The sequence below is a fragment of the Oryctolagus cuniculus genome, chromosome 8 (assembly GCF_051225735.1).
Source record: "Oryctolagus cuniculus isolate XC-2025 breed Fujian yellow rabbit chromosome 8, ASM5122573v1, whole genome shotgun sequence".
In the NCBI taxonomy this organism is placed as follows: domain Eukaryota; kingdom Metazoa; phylum Chordata; class Mammalia; order Lagomorpha; family Leporidae; genus Oryctolagus; species Oryctolagus cuniculus.
Window position 1 is genome coordinate 21,337,081 of NC_142874.1, and position 23,513 is coordinate 21,360,593.

The 23,513-nt window shown below is 39.1% G+C and overlaps 1 protein-coding gene across 1 annotated transcript in view; it reads left to right on the forward strand.

Annotated features, from left to right (window-relative positions):
• The first annotated feature begins 2,427 nt into the window (after positions 1-2,427).
• LOC149124899 (annexin A10) overlaps positions 2,428-23,513 on the forward strand; it is an 82,094-nt gene continuing 61,008 nt past the window's right edge. Inside the window, exon 1 of the mRNA XM_089302137.1 lies at positions 2,428-2,635. Within this exon, the coding sequence (XP_089158263.1) occupies positions 2,618-2,635 (18 nt within the window). The 5' untranslated portion in view covers positions 2,428-2,617. The remainder of the gene's footprint in view (positions 2,636-23,513) is intronic.

Below are 23,513 nucleotides of genomic sequence, written 5' to 3' on the forward strand. Positions count from 1 at the left end.
AGGCAGAGGCAGTGGCTCAGCCCAATTCTGCTTTTCCAACAAAGGTTCTCATGACAGCTACCTCCCCAGGGTCTATCCCTGCAACCTTGGGTCTCCCACGAGCCACCTCCACCCTGGATTAACAGTATAAGTGGATTAAGCTCCACCTTCTTCATATCATTAACTTACAATTTGGAGGTTTAAAGATCTCATGAGTTCAGGAGCCAAATCTTGTTCAAACCATAGCAATGTAACACACTTTTTATTATTTTTGGAATGATGCATGTAATTCAGGAGGACAAGCGAATCCCAACATTATATTGGACTTTGAAAGTGTTCTTTTAGTTTTTTTCCTTAAAACAATAAAGTTAAACATGAAAATAATACATTTGAAAGTTAAATGTGAAAAACAGTAGTGAATATACTTCTCCAAGATTTTTATTCCTGGGCAAGCACTTCTGTCCTAAATACATTGCTGGTAAACATAAGGCCAAATCCACAGTAGTTGAAATGTTTAAAAATAGTACAGAGGTCAGAATCAGCCCTAAAGGCACTCGGATCTGGCTGAAAAGCCCATGAGAGTATTTCAGGCATGGAAAACCAAGACACTCTGGCAAAAAGATCTCTGTGAGTGAGATCCCAGTGGAAAGAACAGGTCTTCAAAGAGGGAGGTGCCTTTCTCTGAAGGGAGGAGAGAACCTCCACTTTGACTATGACCGTGTCTAAACAAGATAAGAGTCGGAGAACTCAAGGGGCTTCCATAGCCTTGGAAACTCATGACTGGTGCATAGGGAGATTACTGATGCCATAAACAGGAGTGTCAATTTGTAAAGTCAACAACAGGAGTCACTGTGCACTTACTCCTCATGTAGGATCTCTGTCCTTAATGTGCTGTACATTGAGGCTTAATGCTATAACAAGTACTCAAACAGTATATTTCACTTTGTGTTTCAATGGGGGTGCAAACGATTGAAATCTTTACTTAATGTACACTAAACTGATCTTCTGTAAAAAAAAGAAAAAAAAAAGAAATTATCAATTCCCAACTTGACTCTCACTGGGATTAAACATGACAATAGGTCTGATCTGATTTCATCATCATTTTAAAAAAATCATCTATTATTTTTCACTTTATGTTTCTGTGTGGGAGCAAACTGTTGAAATCCTTACTTAAGGTATACTAAGCTGATCTTCTGTATATTAAGATAATCGAAAATGAATCTTGATGTGAATGGAAGGGGAGAGGGAGTGGGAAAGGGGAGGGTTGTGGGTGGGAGGGACGGTATGGGGGGTGAAGCCATTGTAACCCATGAGTCGTACTTTGGAAATTTATATTCATTAAATAAAAGATAAAAAAAAAAAAGGTTTGTTTATTTTGTTTGAAGGGCAGAGTCACAGAGAGGCAGAGGCAGAGGGAGGTCTTCTGTCTGCTGGTTCATTCCCCAAATGGCTGCAACGGCCAGAGATACACTGATCTGAAGCTAGGGGCCAGGAGGCTAAGCCTCCGCCTGTGGTGTCAGCATCTCATATGGACACCAGTTTGAGTCCCGGCTGCTCCTCTTCCGATTCAGCTCTCTGCTATGGTCTAGGTAAGCAGTGGAAGATGGCCCAAGGGCTTGGGCCCCTGTGCCAGGGTGGCAGACTCAGAAGAGGCTCCTGGCTCCTGACTTCAGATCAGCCCAACTCCTGTTATTGAGACCATTTGGGGAGTGGACCAGTAGATGGAGGACCTCTCTCTCTCTCTCTCTGATTCTCTGTAACTCTGCCCTTCAAATAAACATATAAATCTTTATAAAAGAACAGTAAAGTGTCTTATCAAATAAAAATAAAATAAAAAAAAATAGTACAGAGGGGCCAGCGCTATGGCACAGTGGGTTAAAGCCAGCCGTGGCCTGAAGCTCCAGCATCCCATATGGGGGCCAGTTCTAGTCTCGGCTGCTCCTCTTCTGATCCAGCTCTCTTCTATGGCCTGGGAAAGCAGCAGAAGATGGCCCAAGTCCTTGGGCCCCTGCACCCATGTGGGAGACCCAGAAGAAGCTCCTGGCTCCTGGCTTCAGATACTCCAGCCATTGCGGCCATCTGGGGAGTGAACCAGCAGATTGAAGACCTCTCTCTCGGTCTCTACCTCTCTCTGTAACTCTTTCAAATTAGTAAAAATAAATATTTAGGGGAAAAAATAGTATAGATGCACATGATATCCAGCAAGCTATAATATGAATGGAGGGCCAGAACCCCTAAAAGAGTCTGGGTGTTAACAACGACCGAGCAGAAAATAAATCATTAACTTTGTGGTTAATCAGCTTGCCTTTCCATGAGTCATCGGCTTTCTCCAAGGGTTACCCTTCCTTCACTGTTTGGCTAATTTGTATTTCTTAAATCAACACACAACCAGGGATTAGGCTAATGGTTCTATTTATTTTGTGCAATTCTGCCTGCTCACAACTGATGGCTGACCAGAGCACTGTTATCTTGAGTCACGCTCTATCCGTAGCCATGCCTCCATTGTCTTGCCTGACATATATAAATCAGAGGGAGTCCTGACCCTCAGTTCTTTCTGGCTTCACAGTGAGACTTGTCTACGCAACTGAACACTTGCTGAGTCCTGTTATCTGCCTTGAAATTAGCCACTGTCATCAAAATGTTTTGTGGGGACTATGTAAGTATACTGGTTATTTCTGTAAAAATTTCTAATCTTTCAAGATCTGATCTTTACCTATAAAATTTCACTTGTGTTACTTGATATTTTCTACAGAAAATATTGACGTTTTCATTAACTTTTTAATCAGGAGGTATTTAATGTGATGATTAAATGGAGTTACTATTACTAAATTTCAGTTCTGTACTAGTATATTATCCCATGGAAGCAATTTGGTTGTGTGTACTCTCCTACTTAGCTTGACTCAGATTTCAAACAAAGGTTTTAAGATTTTTGTCTCCAGTTTAATTTCGCTATATAAGATTATTATTTCAAAAAAACTAGCCAACCCGGTTGCCCCTCTTTCAGGCCAGCTCTCTGCTGTGGCCAGGGAGTGCAGTGGAGGATGCCCCAAGTACTTGGGTCCTGCACCCCATGGGAGACCAGGATAAGTACCTGGTTCCTGCCATCGGATCGGCACAGTGCGCCGGCCGCAGCGGCCATTGGAGGGTGAACCAATGGCAAAAGAAGACCTTTCTCTCTGTCTCTCTCTCTCACTGTCCACTCTGCCTGTCAAAAAACAAAACAAAACAAAAAACTAACAAAATTTTTGATTTTTTGATCATAAAGAAATATTAAATGTTTGAGATGACATATTTATCCTAATTTGACATTACACAATGTAGACAAATATAGAAACATCACATAGTACCCCATAAATAAGGATATTTTTATTTAGAACATTTTAACAAAAATTAAGAAATTAGACTAATTCTCATATTTTTTATTTTAACCCAAAGTTCTCTTAAGATTAATTATCTGGGTTGAGTTTGAATAATCACCTATTGAATATGAGTGATGGTTACCTCAGTTTAATAATTTCATATTTCCCCTTTCCTAAATCAGTTCATACAACTACTCTAACAGTGTGCAAACTTGTTAAGAATTGAAAAAGACTTATCTAAATATATATTACCTGAAAATGTATCCTTTTAATATGATCTCAAAAACTAAATATAAATCTATATGTTGATTTTTAATCTATATTATAGAAAAAGGCTTTGCAGGAAACTTTTTTTTAAAGATTTATTTCTTTATTTGCGAGGTAGAGTTACAGACAGAGAGGGCGAAATAGAGAGACAAGTCTTCCATCCTCTGGTTCTCCCCTAAATGGCCACAGCACCAGAGCTGAGCCAATCTGAAGCCAGGAGCCAGGAGCTTCTTCCAGGTCTCCCACGTGGGTGCAGGAGCCCAATAACTTAGCCCATCTTCTAGTGCTTTCCCAGGCCATAAGCACAGAGCTGGATTGGAAGAGCAGTAGCCTGGACCAAATAGGCAGTCATATGGGATGCCTACTTAGCCTACTATGACACAGTGCTGGCCCCTCCAGGAAATTTTTATATAAAAAAAACACATTATTATTTAATTAAGCTTTGGCAAAAAAATTATGTGTGTGTATGTGTATTATACAATTCACTCGTTCACAAAGTATTAATTCTTACAAAATTTTATTTATTTATTTTGCTTCAAATTAAATGTTGAAATGAAGGCTTCAAAAGTGGCTACATTTCCACTGTTTTAGCAATACTAATTTCATCTTCAGATTGCTAGATCTCATTTTGCAGTGGAAAGTTCCCATTTTTGTTTTATTAATTACAAGACAGTTGTATTTTACTACAAAGAAATGTCAGTGTAGTAAATGATGAAATTTGTAAACGCGTATAGTTTTCTGTTTCCATTTATTCAAGTAAAATAATTTAGGGCAAATTCATATTATTCTGTGTGCTGGATAGCCTAATATTACTATTTATGTCTATGTATTAAAATAAATACTTAAAGAATTTTTAAATTATATTTCCAGGATTATTACAGATTATGATATAAAATTTTTTAACAGTTGTAATGATTTGCTATTATTCTAGAACACATACAGGAAACTGAGGATTGAAGAGTTGGATTTGAGCATTCCTAAAAATTTAAGTCTTCTTGGCTGTCTATATTTGCATAAATATTACGTTTTGTGTATTGTCTCAGCAACTGTGTATGGTACAACAGTCTCACATCATCAATATAATTAATTATAAAGCATTTTCTATCTAAAACATAAGGTCTAAGTGATTGGAGTTTGGTATTAAGGAGATCTGTGTCTAAGGCCATGTTCATCTATTTCATCTCCATTTGGGATCTGGTGTTCTCAGCAAGAGACAACTCCTCGCTGGAGAGAAATGTCTCACAGCAGATAACCACTAGCTGTGTTGTTTGTTAGACCCCTGCTGAGCTGTTCTAACTCAGTATACATGACATCTGAATGTACACACTTGATATAAACGCTACCACTTCTGAGAGTCACCCGGTATTTCTTTACTGTCTGTTGCAAAATACAGAAAATTTCAATATAATCAAGAGGTGAGAACCACAGAAAGTTGTTACATTTCTGTTAGAAATATGCATAACTAATATTTAGAATTACTTTCTGCAGTGATGGGGTCAGATGGTCACCAATGATTAAGGAAGTTTAAGGGAGCTTCTGACATTAAGAAGGTAAATAGAGAGGCCAGAGCTGTGGTGCAGCAGGTTAAGCCGCCGCTTTCTCTGCTGGCATCCCATATCAGCACTCGTTCAAGTCCCAGCTGCTCTGCTGCCAATCCAGCTGCCTGCTACGTGCCTGGGAGAAACAGCAGAAGATGGTCCAAATGCCTAGTGTCCTACCATCCACGTGGGAGACACATATGGAGTTCCAGGTCCTGGCTTCAGCCTGGCCTGGGCCCAGCTGGTGCAGCCATTTTGGGGGAGTGAACCTGTAGATGGAAGATCTCTCTTTCTCTGTCTCTCCCTCTCATTCTATCACTCTGCATTTCAAATAAATAAAATAAATCTTCAAAAAGAAGGTAAATTTACTTTATTATTATACATTCTATATAAATACAAATTATTTATAGATTATTATTTACTTAAGAAATATATTTATTATTTTTTATAGATTTATTTATTTTACTTGCAAGTCAGAGTTACACAGAGAAGGAGAGGCAGAGAGAGAGAGAGGTCTTCCACCTACCGGCTCGCTCTCCAACTGGCCACAATGGCCAGAGCTGTGCCGATCTGAAGCCAGGATCCTCCTCCAGATCTCCCACGTGGGTACAGAGGCCCAAGGGCTTGGGACATCTTCTACTGCTTTCCCAGGCCACAGCAGAGAGCCGGACAGGAAGCGGAGCAGCCAGGACTCGAACCACCGCCCATGTGGGATGCTGGGACTGCAGGTGGCAGCTTCACCCACTACGCCACAGTGCTGGCCCCATGAAATATACATTTATTATTATATATAAGGACTTACTTTATTTGCTGGAATGTAAAACCATCTTATGAAAAGCAAGATTTTAAATGATTTCTGCAAACATGGAACTATTTTGGTTCATTAATTAGTCAGATATAAATTACATTTCAGGAAGATGTTATTGCAATATCCATCTTTCCATCTTAGAAAGGAGAAGATGTCATTAAAGTGTGTTAAAAAAAAAAAGAAAGAAACTGGCCCAAGCCAACATCCAAATCCAGGCATCCATAGGTCCCTAGAATTCAGACTGTATTTTACTAAAACACACTGCCTCATTAGCAATATTATGTGTTTCTTCTAGAGAAATTTTAACTAATTTTGTCCTGTTTCATTATCAACAGAGACCCTCTTTTTGGAATATTAGCATTTTACTTACTGTACAATTATTAATGTAATGAAATCATTTTATCCTCTAAATCAACTTTAATACTATTTACTCCTCTATTCTTTTGTGCCTTTTCCTACTTCTGCCAATTTTTACATATTAAATTACCTTTATGCCTGTGTTATACAATTTAGGACAAAAGTCCTCTATTTATTTATCATTTAAAAGAGAAGAATGATGGAGGTTGGGTGGGGCAGAGACAAAGAGAGAGAAAGACTCTTCCATCTGTTGGTTCACTCACCAAAAGCCTGCAACAGCTGGGGCTGGCCCAGGCCAGAGCCAGGAGACCTGAACTCCACCCAGGTCTCCCATGTGGATAGCAGAGGCTCAAGTACATGAGCCATCATCTGCTGCCTCCCAGAATGTGAATTAGCAGGAAGCCGGATGGGAAACAGCGCAGCCCAGACTGGAACTGGCTCTCCAACATGGGAGGGGGATGTCCCACACAGTGGCTTCACCTGCTGTGCCACAAGGCCTGCTCTCTTATTCACTAACCGACAGAAAAATGATAGTCATAGTAGTGTTAAAAGCAAGCTAACGTTTTGACCATATTCCACACCTGAAATTGCATTATGTTTTACATGAGGAAAAATCATTACTAGGATTTCTTGAGCGCTCACTAGACAACTGGGGTTTTGCCTGCCTTAGTAACATGATACTCACAGAAAATTGTTGTGCAAGAAGACCATTTAACACACAAAGGTTTTGAAGTTTTTTTAGGAGGTTCTAGAAATTCTACTCGGTGCTTCTACCTGTATAATTTTTAGTATTCAAAGCCTTCCGAGAAAGTACTGTCATCCCCATTTTCCAGATGAAAACCCTGAGACTTGAAGGGGTTAAATACTCTTCCCAATGGCAAAAAGCCAGAAAGTGGCAGATATAGAATTTTGTCAAACTCCAAAACCATCCATGTCAAGCACTAGACAGAGAGAGAGAAACACCTAAATATTTTCACGCTACGTAATTTCCAGCTTCATGTTGGAAGCAGAGTAGATTCTTTGTGAACACAAATCAGAGATGTCATATTAGCAGCAGTATCTTTACAAAGATGCTCCTACTCATGAGTTTGCCCCCAGAATGGCTCAAGACATTTAGGCCCAATTAGGATGGATACATGCCTTGGTTTTCAACAATGAATTTTAATTTCATGTAGTGATGGAAAAACACTCCATGAATCAGAAACAGGGCAGGCATTTGGCCTGCTGCAGGAGACTCCCAGGTCCTACACTGGCACACCTGGGTTCAGTACAGTGTTCTGGCTCCTTAACCCAGCTTCTTGCTGGTGTAGACCTTGGCAGGCAGCAGTGATGGGTCAAATCATAGGATTCCTTCCATCCACATGGGAGACCTGGATTGGACTCACCACTCACAACTTAAGCCCTGTCCCAGACACTTGAAGGCATTTGCAGAGTGAGCCAGGGCACTGGAGTTTTCTCTTGCTCTCACTCCTGCTCTCCTTTTGTCTCAATCTTAAGTAAACAATTTTTATAGATTTATTTATTTATTTGAGAGGCAGAGTTACCAACAGAGAGGGAGAGACAGAGAAGTCTTCCATCCGTTGGTTCACTCCCCAAATGGCCTCAACAGTCAGAGCTGGACTGACCAAAGCCAGGAGCCAGGAGCTTCTTCTAGGCCTCCCACTTGGGCCATAGTCTACTGCTTCCCCAGGCCATTAGCTGAGAGCTGGATTGGGAGAGAAGCAGCTGGGACTCGAACCAGCGCCTAAGTGGGATTCCAGCACTGTAGGCAGAGGCTTCATCTACTGTGCCGCAGAGCCGGCCCCTAAACAAACAATTCTTTAAGGAAAGAAACAAATTCAGGGCATATGAGAGCAATTCAAAAAGTTCATGGCAAAAAGAATTAAAAGATATATTTATTTTATTGCAAAAATAATTTTGAAATCCATGCATAGGGTTTTTTTTTTTTTTCATAATGCCCATTTTCCATGAACTTTTTCAAGACCTCTAGTACTACCCCGCAGTGATTGTAGGCTGAGAGGAAACTCGCCTGGGCACAGAGGCTGCTGAGAAAGCCGGATTATTTTCCAAGCAGACTTTTTCTATGGCCAAGTATTCCTGGGAGGAAAAGTTCCATCCAAGAAATCTAACTTTGATTGTTTATCTGCAATATGACTTACTGAACAAACATTATTAAAAGGTTATTATTCACTCTTCGGATTGATTTTCACTATCACAAGACCACATTTTCTGAACTTTACACACTGATTCAACAGAAGTGATGAATCACACTGGCCATGGCTTCAACCTTTACGGAAGCTTTGTGACGCTTAACTAGTATTGGACTGGAAAATTAAAGGTGTTTGCTCTTCACTGAAATGACATATGGGCATGCTCTGGTCTGGAATCTTTTCAAAACTCCCATTACAATGACCACTACGGCTTTTAATGTAGGATCTGGGCAGCATGACTGTGGAGCAGAGGTGACCCAGACAGTCAGCCCTACACTCAGCATGCAGGATCCACCTGACCAAGCACAAGCGACTTAATCTTTCTGCATCTCAATTTTCCTACCTATTAAGAGGGTGTGATAACAGCTCCTGCCATTTGAGGGTCTCTTGAGAATTAATTGGCAGATAAATCACTAAGAACAGAAATAGGGGCTTAGAAAACAGCCCCTAAAAGTGAGGTGTTATTCAGTTTTATGAAGCACCAGTGCCAAAACTTGAATTCAACTCTAACTTCGGCTTCACAGCCCAGGACAACTGCTCTTCAGAGAGGGGGCAAAATTTCCACTGATTACAAATGACTATACATACGTGTGTGTGTGCATGTGTGTGAGTGGTTGTATAATTATCCCAAATTTCACAAATAAATTTGAATAAATTGATTATAAATTTATTCTATAATTATCCCAAATTTCATGAATAAATTTGAATATCAAAAGTTCATGAATGTAAATTTATTTTCTCTTAAACTCAGCATCATCTTTATTTGTAAATAGACTCTAACATGGTAAAAATTTTTATAAACTCACTTCCTTCATCAATGTACTGCCAGTTTTGCTTTTTTTTGGCAAAAAAAAAAAAAAACCCTCAAAAGTGTATTGCATTCATTATATCCAATTTGTTTCCTCCAGTTCTCTCCCTAAATCCCTAAAGTCCTCTTACTATGGTAGGTGGTGATCTCCACATGGCAGAATTCCATACCCAAATCTCACTGCTCATCTTACTGGACACATAAACTACTAGATACAGAACTACAATTTTGAAACTCATCTCCTCCCAGCTCACAGTCACTCTTTGGGTCACAGCATCTGGTATAATGGTTTTAATTATAATCTTTGTTGAATCTGTATCTGAACCTGGCACTTGTTCCTGATGCCCAGATGCCTTTAACTAAGTACTTACATACTCTGTGAGTGGAAACTTCATTCTTATTAGTAGGGTTGGGGGGAGGATGGAAGACAATAGTGCACAGCTTCCCTGACTCTCCTTTTTCTCTCACACCTTACATAGTCATCACCCACCGAATTTATGCAGTAGCTTCTGCCTGGTCTTGCTGATTCACGCTTTGCTGCCCTTAAAGCACTGGGAATGCAGCTGTGAAGATGACTGTCAAAAATGGTGCCCTCTTGAGACCCGCCTTCCACTGATGTACAGGAACCATCATAAATTTGAAGTTGGATAAAGTAATGGACTAGGAAGTAAAATCACCCAAGAGGAGGTTTTGACAAGACCATTTCTTTGAGAAATAGCAAGAACAGTAGTAAGAAATAAATTAGGAGAATCGTGTATTTTCCCACGTGCTTTCAGAATGCAGATCAGAGATATTGTAGATGATAAGACATCTCTCTAGACTTACTAGTTTCTTTGGAATGCTAGAATTTTCTAGATGATTATAAAACTATCTGGAAAACTGTTTTTGTTGTTTCACCTCTATCAGTAACATTAATACATTATATTCTTTCAAATAATCATAAATGTCAACCTAGAATTCTCTTTGAATTTAAACAGCATGGGAGTTTTAAAATCCTCAATGAATAAAGAAATGGTAGTTACGTGTATTTTTATATTATTTATCCTAATTAGTCAATGCATTTAACAAACCCTATAGAAAGGAAGTCATTAAATGATCAGTTTATCAAGTTCAAAAACTATACGTCTTTCATTAAATCATAAGATAAGAGAAATTGTGTTTGAGCAATGAGTCACACTCCTTTTAACAAGTCATGTGTTTCTGTAATTAGGTGGCGTGGAAAATGCAGAAAAGAATCCATTTACAGAGTTACTCAGGATGTCTCATTCTGGAGGGCACCCTCCTTGGCCAACAGAACTTCTCTCTCCTGTGGAATTCTTCCATCAGCAGAAATTCTTTGCAGTCAGAAGTAGCTCAGCCTGAATCATCTAAAAGGAAGGCATTACTGAACTTTTAAAGGTTTTTTAGGGTTTGTGCTGTCAGTCTCCCTGTCTCAGTCCCTTCTGAATAATCTCCAATGATTCATAAAGCTTTGCTGATAGATTATAGTATTTTTCGTCCCAGGAGGAGTACAAAGTGCTTCTTAGGGCCCATTTTCTTGACCAGCTTCACACGTAAGCACAACACATAGCTTTGAATACATTCTTTCTCAATTACTCTTTTATTTATGTCTTCAGACATTCGGGTAATTGTACTAGATGGACCCAGAAAAAAATTAACAGTCCATGACAAGTCTCATGTACAAAACATAAAAGTAATTTGTAGACAAGATAATGTGTTCTCTGCACTCCTATTATGGATAAAGTTGGATCAACTTCACTCACAACTACAGTGGATTGACTTTTCCTCTTTATTGTGTGGCAATAGATAATAAAGTAACAGGGTGCCTCAGTATATTTTATCATGCTAGCCTTTCATTGAAACATTTGTGCTATTTTATTTTTAAATAGGCCAGAATTAAAAGCAATGTAATAATATTTTTCAAATTATAAAAAAGAAAGCATGTTAACCCTAGCAGACACATATCTGCTACTAATGGTTTTTAAAGACACATAGATCATACTGTAATTAAAGCTGCATCATTCTTCTGTGGTCACCCGGTCACAACTGCATCTTCTTGAATTATCATTCAGTTTTTCAGAGATTTTGAATATTCATTCATGCTCCTGGGGCAATCACTTAGATACCAGGCTCAAAATATCATTGTTATAAAGGGTAAGTAGGGAAACAGACACAGGTGGTAAAAGGTAGAGGCATTCGTGCCTGGGGGCAGGCACACCTTTTGTGTACCTTTCCTCACCTGCTGTTCTGACTTCTGGTGTTTAATCAGGCATGCAGCTCAGACATAGAAGAGTAAATATTCACAGCCGATAGAGTAATCTCTTCTCAGCAAAAAGGGTTCGGTTCGACTCCAATGCTTAGTGATGTGTGAATTACTAGCTTTGAAATGGGGAGTCACAACTGAACCTGTCACAGCTTAGACAGCCAGTAGAACATCTTCAGCATCTCACGCCTCTACAGTTCTGGTCTTATTTGATTCTGAGTATTGTGAATGCCAGGATGACTGTGACTATGCCGGATTTTCCCTCAAGATCCTGAAGGACTTCTAATTTCGTGACTTGATGGACATGGTCTTTTTCTTATATGTGAAATACTTCATAAAAGTTCACAGGAAAATGGAATTAGAAGATATGTTTATTCAGTACAAAAACATTCGCAATCCATACATAGTTTTTTTTGGTAATTTGCAATTTTCACAAATGTTTTGAAGACTCTTTATATGCATGAAAATGTAAACAGTTCAACAAATAGTATGGAAAAAAACTGTTCTTCAACAGTGGAGACAAGGGCTGTTCAAAGTCAACACATCTAAAGTGTCAATTTCACTTCCCACTTGAGATTCTTTTTCTCAGTGGTTTAGACAGACAGGTAGAAAGGATAAATCCAAGGTCCTCAGCTCCTCAGCTATGTGGCAGTTTATTTTCCTCGTACCCCATTTGGATTTACAAGAAACTTCTTGGCTCAGAGTGGGACAGAAGACTGTCCTACAGGATCACATGCTTGGTGAGACCTTGTAACACTTGAGTGTGTCAACGTGTGAGACCCACTCCACAAAGCCATCATGACCGTGAACCTCTACTCACAAACACCGTCCCTTTTTAAGACCCCTACAGTTTAACTCATTTGTAGCTCTGAGAGCTTTGCTTTTCCCCCTTGTAACAGGTGCTCTTCCAAGTACAGTTAAAAACTTATGGGAGGGCCGGCACTGCAGCTCACTAGGCTAATCCTCCGCCTGTGGCGCCCGCACCCTGGGTTCTAGTACCGGTTGAGGCGCCGGATTCTGTCTTGGTTGCTCCTCTTCCAGTCCAGCTCTTTGCTGTGGCCTGGAAAAGCAGCGGAGGATGGCCCAAGTGCTTGGGCCCTGCACCTGCATGGGAGACCAGGAGGAAGCACCTGGCTCCTAGCTTCGGATCAGCGCAGCGCGCCGGCCATGGAGGCCATTTGGGGAGTGAACCAATGGAAGGAAGAACTTTCTCTCTGTCTCTCTCTCTCACTGTCTAACTCTGCCTGTCAAAAAAAAAAAAAAAAAAAAGAACTTATGGGAGGCACTGGCGTTGTGGCAAAGTGGATAAAACCACGGCCTGCAACCCTGGCACCCCACACAAGCACACTGGTTCCTTGTGGATGTTTGAGGGAGTGAACCAGCAGATAGATGACATCTCTCTCTGTCTCTCTCTCTCCCCTCCCCTCTTTCCCTCTGTAACTCTTCCAAATAAATAAATAAATCTTAAAAAAAAACCACAAAGGGGATGTGTTTGCTGTTACACCCCCTTATTAGTCTCATGTTTGAACCTGTATCTTAACCCTCCAGCTTTGTTTCTTGTGGTATCCTGTTTACTGCTTAGAGCTAAATGGAAGCCAATGTAATAATTTCTGATTTAAAGTTTCCAATGTTTGGTTTCATGAGACTTGATTTGCACCTATAAATAACACATTTTTAACTTTTTAAACATATTTGCTTGTTTGAAAAGCAAAATGACAAAGAGAGAAAGAGACAAAGAGAAAAAGAGAGGAGAAATCTTATATCCACTGGTTCACTCCCAAAATGGCCCTAACCAGTGGGCCTGGGTGTGAACTCAAATGTCCACAACCACTGGGGCTGGACCGAGCTGAAGCCAGGAGCCAGGAACTCCATCCAGGTCTCCAACATGCATGGCCGGAGGGTGAACCAACGGCAAAGGAAGACCTTTCTCTCTGTCTCTCTCTCTCACTGTCCACTCTGCCTGTCAAAAAAAAAAAAAAAAAAAAAGATTACAGACATGTTACAAAAATAAGTCAAATTCCCACTGGCTTTTTCCCCAGCTTTCCCAGTTTACATTTTATAAGATAATACTGAAGTTATCACAAGGATACTAATCATAACGCTATTCCTGAATCACTATTGGGATTATACCAGGTTTTCTGAAAGTATTCTTTTGTTTTCCTCTTCCAAGAACTAATGTAGGATTCTACACTGCATTTATTTTCCAAGTCTCTTAATCTCTTCTAATCGGTGATGGTTGCTTAGTCTTTATTTAAGATCTTGAGATTGATGAAGAGTCACATCAATTGTATGTAGAATGTCCTTCAGTACGGAACTGTATATTTTTCTTGAATAGGTTCAGAATGGATCTTGTTAGGAGGGACAACATGTGTGCAATGTACCCCTCTAACGTGCACCCTAGGAGAAGAGACATGATGTGGACATGTCATTCCTGGTGAGGGTGAGAATCACTTAGTCACCATGCACTTAGCTCACTTGTGTTTTGCAGATTTCTTCACCGTGAAGATGCTATGACTCTCTTTGCAATTAACAAATATTTACTGAGTGCAAACACTCTGAGGACATCCAGTCATCCTGTTGCTCTTTAAATTTTCTATCACGATTTGAATATCTACAGTGGATTTTACCTGCAGGATTATTCCTGTGGTGTTGTATGATGATATTTTTCTAATTCTGTTATTCTTTCTAAATTTTCTCTTACTGATTTCCAAAAATTATTCTTTTTGGAAGAGATGTCTTTTTAAACCATTTTACTGATACATTTATCCGTACAGCAAAGACAAGAGGGTATGTATTTCATTCTTGATTTATAATCCATTATCATGATTAATAGTTGAGTAGCTCAAAAGTTTCTATCTTTGGCCACTGGGAACACTTCCACCTTGACTCTTATTTTTAGCATTGCCTTTAGTGTAAGCTTTTCCTAACTTTGAGCTGGAACAAGATACACTAGTCTCATCCAGTATTTTTTCCTATCCCAACCCTGGAATTAACTGCTTCTTAAAGGATCTCTGATTCCTTCGAATGAAAGTTAAGATCAAGATTTGAATGTTAGGTATACTCCTTGTTACTGGGATGTCATTGCTCCTAAGTCCCTTCAGAGTACAAAGCAAAGTAATTTTTTTTATACACTAACCCAATTATCTTTACCCATCTATATGTATTTCTTGTCATATAAATGTATGTAACTATATCTTTCTATCACTATCCTCTAGCTTCATTCCAATAACTCTGACCTAATGGACATCACAATTCCAGCAACTTCCTCATTATTTATAACTTCTCTCTTGAATAATAAAACCATAACTATCAATATGTGAAATACACCTTCTTATTTTTTCAATGCTACCATTCAAGTAGTTTAAAATTCACTAAGATATTGCCCCATGAGAAACACCTTCACCCAGAAGAGCACATTTTCTGGATGCTTTTCTTTTCTAATTTTACAATCGTCTACCAAAATACTACAACCTGTCCTTTACCTTCAATTACTTTATTGTGGTTATGATATTCATTTTCAATATGTAATTTTCTAGCATAGTATAATTTGCTTCAAACTTCATGCCCTCTTGGGTTCCCCTCACATTCAAGATGATTTTGTTAAAGTTCCTAGTAATAAAATAGATTACCTGTAGTATACAATTTTGAATTTTGAGTCATGTGTCCAATACATTCTCTTATAGAAGACTTTCATCATCCAGAAACTCTTTCACATCCCACATTTGCACTCACCTACTGTGCCCAGACTCTAAACTCTAGCAAATGTTGAACTATTTTCATTTCCTGTAGGGCCAGCTTTTCCAGAATGTCATCTAAATGAAATCAGAGACAACGAAAACTTTTGAATTGGGCTTCTTTAACTTAGTAGAATGCATTTAACACTTACCCATGTTGCTGTATTAGCCCATAATTCTTTTTATTGTTAAGCAGTTATCTGTTCTATGGATGTAATATAATTTATCTATTTTGTCTGAAAGATATCTTGGTTGTTTCCTGATTTTAGTGATCAAGAATAAAGCTCCTATAAATATTCATAAGAAAAATTCTGAATAAAGAGAAGCTTCCTTTTCTTTTGAGTAAATACTTAACAGTAACATACTCATACTAAGGCAACAGTATGCTTATAAGAAACCAGCAACCTCCCTCTGTCACTATGCCTTTCAAATAAATAAATCTTTAAAAAAAAAAGAAACCAACAATTTTTCTAAAGTGGCTGTATAATTTTATATTCTTACAACCAATGTATTAAAGTAGTATATCATTGTAGTTTCACTTCACATTTATTTATGGATAATGAAATTGGTCATCTTTTTTATATGCTCATTTGTCATACCTTTTTGGGAGATGTGTCTATAAAGCTTGAAATTTTTAATAATTATTGTCTTTTACATATTCTAGATGAATTTGTCCACAAGAAATGTAATTTACAAATATTTATTCCCATTCTGTAACTTTTCATTACCTTAGCAGAACTGAGCAGAAGTTTCTAATTTTTACAAAGCCCAATTTATTTATTTTGCCTTATACCTCATATTTTGTTGTTATGTCTAAACATTCTTTGTCTAGCCCAAATCACACATATCAGAATTTCTCCTATATTTTCTTCTAGAAGTTCTAAACTTGCATTTCTACTTATATGGTCAATGATAGCTACGTTAAATTTTGTGTAAGGTATAAGATACTGTCGAGCTTAATTTTTGAATGTGATGACAACTATTCTAGTGTAAGTTGGGGGGAAACTATTATTTCTCCATTGAATTGTCATTGCAAACTTTGCCAAAAATTTCTTATCTGTATATGAGTCCATTGTGAATTTCCTATTCTGTTCCGCCAATCTATTTTTATAGATTTCCAACCAATACCACACTTTTGTTAGCATCATGGCTTTATAATCCTTCTTAAGATCAATTAGCATTATTCCTTTAGTTTTTTCCTTCTTAAAATTTGTTTCAGCTATTCAAAGTACTTTATATTTCCACAAAAAAAAAAAAAACTAAGATAAAATTATCAAGATCTACAAAGTGGAATTGTGACTGCAATTTTGCAGAAACCATCAACCAATTTATGGAGACTCGACATCATAACAATATAAAGCCTTCCAGGCATAGAAATAATATGGCTTCATTTCTACGGGCCTTCTTTAATTACTGTCAGCATGATTTTGCTTCTTCTTTTCCAATATGTATGCTTTCTAATTCTTTTGATTCTCCTGTTTCACTGCTTAGGATTTTCAGGAAGACACTAAGGAAGTTCTGAGAGGGGCCATTCTTGCCTTGTTCCCAATTTAGGGCAGGCTGCGGCAGGGGAGCAGGGAGATGAATGCATTCAGTTCTACTGTTGTGGGCAATGAGATCCCCAACTGGGTTTGTTCCAGATTCCAAGTTTGCAGACAGATATTATATATATATATATATATATATATATATATATATATATATACACACACACACACACACACACACACACACATATATATATATATGAAAAACAGAGACAATAAAGGTGGAACTCTCATCCACTGCTTCACTCTTCAAATGCCCACAACAGCTGGGACTGGAACAGGACAAAGCCAGAAGCCAGAAACTCAATCTGGGTCTTCCCCATGGGTAGCAGGGATTCCAGTACTTGATTCATCACCTGCTGTCTCCCAGGGTAGGCATGAGCAGGAAGCTGGAATCGGGAGTGGAGCCAGGACTTGAATGCATCTCATAATAACTCAAGCTTGCAACATATCAATAAATAATTAACTCACAAAGTATGAAGCGGCAGACTCTAGGTGACTTTCTACAATGTCCAGCGAGGAACAAAAATGAATTGAAATCAGGCCTGCCGTGTGCTAGTGAGATGTGCTCCTCATCTGGAGAGAAGGGGCAGAAAGGAGAGGAGGAGGAGTCTTCCCTGCCAGCCCCTTGTTTATCACAGCGCTGGAAGCGGGCAAGCACAGACCATTCCTGGTCACATGCTGTTCCCTCCAACTTTCTCTCACTTGATTAGATGCATGCTTTTTTCCTACCTTTCCTCTCCTAGTCAGAATATGGCCAACCACACAGAACAAAGATGCATTGTGCATAGAAGTGGCTGTTATTTGCAGATGTATTTCCCATGAGGTGGAGGAACTGAAGCTAGTCACATTTAAGCATTGACACTTTTATGGAGTTTTGAGAGGGAGCATCCCCCAAGTCACAAAAGAAAAAGAAAGAAGAGAGCCTCTTCAAAGATCAAGGGTGCTGGAAAACCATCACCTTGTTGAGATGCCTTTCACGTGGACTCTGTTGACAACAGTATAAGCACATCTAGCAAAAAGAGAAAAGGCTGATTTGCTTGATTATAAATCTGTTAAAGAGATCTTTGGGGGTGAAATGAACATACACAGAAAAATCAGTGATGGGAGAGTATTAGAGTGAAGCAAAAGCATCAGTTTTAGTGAAGGAAATGGAACAATTTAAGTGTTTATAGTTTTTTTTTCTAGTGAATACCTCTCTGCACATTAACAATTTCATTTTCTAATTGTTATATAACCCTCTTGATCATTAACCACTTTCTTTCTACTGTTTATAAATGAACATTTCTAATGCTCACTTTATAGAATGTAAACCATGTATCCTAATGTGTACATGTGTATGTGTGTGTGAGTTTGTATGTGTGCGCACCAATCCATAACTGCTTCCCATTCAACAAAGCATACTGACACGGCAGAAATTTTCATTTTAATATAAAGTACAACTCCCGGCAAGATGGCGGAATAGGAAGGGAGCACACTGATAGTCTGGGGAGAGATAGTTTAATAAAAGTGGAGATACTGCAGGTTCAAGGAAGAGTAGGGGAGGAAACAGCAGAAGAAACTCTTCCGGAACGCGTGACTCACAGCGGACCTGCGTGGACAGCGTGGGAGCCCACAGTTTGGGACATCAGCGGCAGACTCAACACACCAGCGCTGGAACGCGAGGTGAGCCGAACCTCAATAGCCCGAGACACCGGCAGGCAAGCGGAGAGAGGAGACTAGAGGGAACGACCCCCCGGGGGGGGGAAGTTCACAAGGCTAACTGGAAGAGAGAGAGAGAGAGAGAAAAAAAAAAAAGGGTGACTAGTACGGACACGGGTTTCTCTCTCTCTGCTCACCTCTCAAGGGCGAGCAAGACAAAGAGCAGGCGCCATCTTGGACATACGTCATAAGCAGAGCGACCTCAGGTCTGCACCGGCCCTGAGCCTAGCAGAAAAACCTGACTCTGGGCGGGGCGAATTAACAGGAGATTAGGAGCTAGTAAATTTGTGGTGCTACTGAACTGAGACTGTGAAAAAAGAGACGGTGGAGGAGAGAACTCACGGAATTCACGTGAGCACTCTCCAGAGACGCTACAATTCCGTAACTTTGGCAACCCAGTGGGAGGCTGAAGGAGAATTTGAGCCCACTCTGAGGGCCGAAAAGATTCCCTGTGGGGATCTTGGGAAAGAGCTTCCGATCTCTGGCTCCTGTGGGTATATCATTTGCCTGCTAACTACCTCCAACTTCATTCAGCTGTGCGGAATTACTTCCCTTTTGAATCAAAAAAAAAAAAAAAAAAAAAGAGAGAGAGAGAGAGATTTACCAAGCCTAACCTGGGAGTGTCACCTTTGGCACACCAAACAGAGCTCTCAGGCCACACCCATCTCAAGCCCTAAGGCTCCATCAAAAACAGATAGTCCACTTAATCTAGAGTCATAGTATAACAAGAAAAAGCACCACAGTGAAGAAACCAAATATCTCCAATATGCCAAATAACAAACGCAAAAACCGAGGTAATAAAAACAAGGAAGTCACCATGACGCCCTCAAATGAAAAAGACACCCCAATTCAAGATTATGAGGATGATGACATAGAAGAAATGCAAGAAGCAGATCTCAAAAAATTGATAAGAACATTAAGAAGTTCTCAAAAACAAATTCTGGAACTACACAAATCCTTAATGGACAAGATAGAAAATCTCTCTCGTGAAAATGAAATATTAAGGAGGAATCAAAATGAAACGAAACAACTAGTACAACAGGAAACTGGGATAGTGACTGAAGTGAAGAATTCAATAGATCAAATGAAAAACACAATAGAGAGCCTTACAAACAGAATGGGTGAAGCAGAAGAGAGAATATCGGACTTAGAAGACAGAGAACAGGAAAGGATACAGTCAGACCAAAGAAAAGAAGAGGAAATTAGAAATCTGAAACATATTGTCGGGAATCTTCAGGATACTATTAAAAAACCCAACATTCGGGTTCTAGGAGTTCCTGAAGGCATGGAGAGGGAGAAAGGATTAGAAGGCCTTTTTAGTGAGATATTAGCAGAAAATTTCCCAGGTTTGGAGAAGGACAGAGAAATCCTAGTACAGGAAGCCCACAGAACCCCTAATAAACACGACCAAAAGAGATCCTCACCACGACACGTTGTAATTAAACTCTCCACAGTGAAACATAAAGAAAAGATCCTAAAATGTGCAAGAGAGAAACGTCAGATTACTCTCAGAGGATCTCCAATCAGACTCACAGCTGACTTCTCATCAGAAACTCTAAAAGCTAGGAGGGAATGGCGAGATATAGCCCAGGTACTAAGAGAGAACAACTGCCAGCCCAGAATATTATATCCTGCAAAGCTATCATTTGTGAATGAAGGTGAAATAAAGACTTTTCATTGCAAACAGAAATTGAAAGAATTTGTTGCCACTCGTCCAGCCCTGCAAAAGATGCTTAAAGATGTGTTACACACAGAAACACAGAAACACGGTCATCAATATGAAAGAAGGTAAAGGAAGGAAACCAAGGAAGGAAACCTCACAGCAAAAGATCACAGGGAATTCAAAGCATATATTAGAACTTATCTTTGGCAAATGGCAGGGCAAAGTTACCACTTATCATTAGTCACTTTGAACGTGAATGGCCTGAACTGTCCAGTTAAAAGACACCAATTGGCTGATTGGGTTAAGGAACAAAACCCATCTATATGCTGCTTACAAGAAACACATCTTTCCAACAAAGATCCATACAGACTGAAAGTGAAAGGCTGGAAAAAGATATACCATGCCAACAGAAATGAAAAAAGAGCGGGCGTAGCCATCTTAATATCGGACAACATAAACTTTACCACAAAAACTGTTAAGAGAGACAAAGAGGGACACTATATCATGATTAAGGGATCAATTCAACAGGAAGATATAACAATTATCAATGTATATGCACCTAACTACAGGGCACCAGTTTATCTAAAAGATTTATTAACGGACTTAAAGGGAGACTTAGACCCCAATACAGTAGTACTGGGGGACTTCAATACTCCACTCTCAGAAATAGACAGATCATCCGGTCAGAAGATCAACAAGGATACAGTAGATTTAAACGACACCATAGCCCAAATGGATCTAACAGATATATACAGAACTTTCAATCCTACAGCTAAAGATTTTACATTCTTCTCAGCAGTACATGGAAGCTTCTCTAGGATTGACCACATACTAGGCCATAAAGCAAGTCTGAGCAAATTCAAAAGAATTAGAATCATACCATGCAGCTTCTCAGACCATAAAGGAATGAAGTTGGAAATTAGTAACTCAGGAATCCCTAGAGCATACGCAAACACATGGAGATTGAACAACATGCTCCTGAATGAACAATGGGTCATAGAAGAAATCAAAAGAGAAATCAAAAACTTTCTGGAAGTAAATGAGGATAACAGCACAACATACCAAAACTTATGGGACACAGCAAAAGCAGTGTTAAGAGGAAAGTTTATATCAATAGGTGCCTACATCAAGAAATTGGAAAGACACCAAATAGATGAGCTTTCAATTCACCTCAAGGATCTAGAAAACCTACAGCAAATCAGACCCAAATCTAGTAGGAGAAGAGAAATCATTAAAATCAGAGAAGAAATCAACAGGATTGAATCAAGAAAAACATTACAAAAAATCAGCCAAACGAAGAGCTGGTTTTTTGAAAAAATAAACAAAATTGACACCCCATTGGCCCAACTAACTAAAAAAAGAAGAGAAAAGACCCAAATCAATAAAATCAGAGATGAAAAAGGAAATGTAACAACAGACACCACAGAAATAAAAATAATCATCAGAAATTACTACAAGGACTTGTATGCCAGCAAACAGGGAAACCTATCAGAAATGGATAGATTCCTGGACACATGCAACCTGCCTAAATTGAACCAGGAAGACATCGAAAACCTAAACAGACCCATAACTGAGACAGAAATTGAAACAGTAATAAAGGCCCTCCCAACAAAGAAAAGCCCAGGACCAGATGGATTCACTGCTGAATTCTACCAGACGTTTAAAGAAGAACTAACTCCAATTCTTCTCAAACAATTCAGAACAATCGAAGAAGAGGGAGTCCTCCCAAATTCTTTCTATGAAGCCAGCATCACCTTAATTCCTAAGCCAGAGAAAGATGCAACACTGAAAGAGAATTACAGACCAATATCCCTGATGAACATAGATGCAAAAATCCTCAATAAAATTCTCGCCAATAGAATGCAACAACACATCAGAAAGATCATCCACCCAGACCAAGTGGGATTTATCCCTGGTATGCAGGGATGGTTTAATGTGCGCAAGACAATCAATGTGATACACCACATTAACAGACTGCAGAAGAAAAACCATATGATTATCTCAATAGATGCCGAGAAAGCATTTGATAAAATACAACACCCGTTCATGATGAAAACTCTAAGCAAACTGGGTTTGGAAGGAACATTCCTCAATACAATCAAAGCAATCTATGAAAAACCCACAGCCAACATCCTATTGAATGGGGAAAAGTTGGAAGCATTTCCACTGAAATCTGGAACCAGACAGGGATGCCCACTCTCACCACTGCTATTCAATATAGTTCTGGAAGTTCTAGCCAGAGCTATTAGGCAAGAAAAAGTAATTAAAGGGATACAAATTGGGAAGGAAGAACTCAAACTATCCCTCTTTGCAGATGACATGATTCTGTATTTAGGGGACCCAAAGAACTCTACTAAGAGACTATTGGAACTCATAGAAGAGTTTGGCAAAGTAGCAGGGTATAAAATCAATGCACAAAAATCAACAGCCTTTGTATACACAGACAATGCCATGGCTGAGGAAGAACTTCTAAGATCAATCCCATTCACAATAGCTACAAAAACAATCAAATACCTTGGAATAAACTTAACCAAAGACGTTAAAGATCTCTACGATGAAAATTACAAAACCTTAAAGAAAGAAATAGAAGAGGATACCAAGAAATGGAAAAATCTTCCATGCTCATGGATTGGAAGAATCAATATCATCAAAATGTCCATTCTCCCAAAAGCAATTTACAGATTTAATGCAATACCAATCAAGATACCGAAGACCTTCTTCTCAGATCTGGAAAAATTGGTGCTGAAATTTATATGGAGGCACAAGAGACCTCGAATAGCTAAAGCAATCTTGTACAACAAAAACAAAGCCGGAGGCATCACAATACCAGATTTCAGGACATACTACAGGGCAGTTGTAATTAAAACAGCATGGTACTGGTACAGAAACAGATGGATAGACCAATGGAACAGAATTGAAACACCAGAAATCAACCCAAACATCTACAGCCAACTTATATTTGATCAAGGATCTAAAACTAATTCCTGGAGCAAGGACAGTCTATTCAATAAATGGTGCTGGGAAAATTGGATTTCCACGTGCAGAAGCATGAAGCAAGACCCCTACCTTACACCTTACACAAAAATCCACTCAACATGGATTAAAGACCTAAATCTACGACCTGACACCATCAAGTTACTAGAGAACATTGGAGAAACCCTTCAAGATATTGGCACAGGCAAAGAATTTCTGGAAAAGACCCGGGAGGCACAGGCAGTCAAAGCCAAAATCAACTATTGGGATTGCATCAAATTGAGAAGTTTCTGTGCTGCAAAAGAA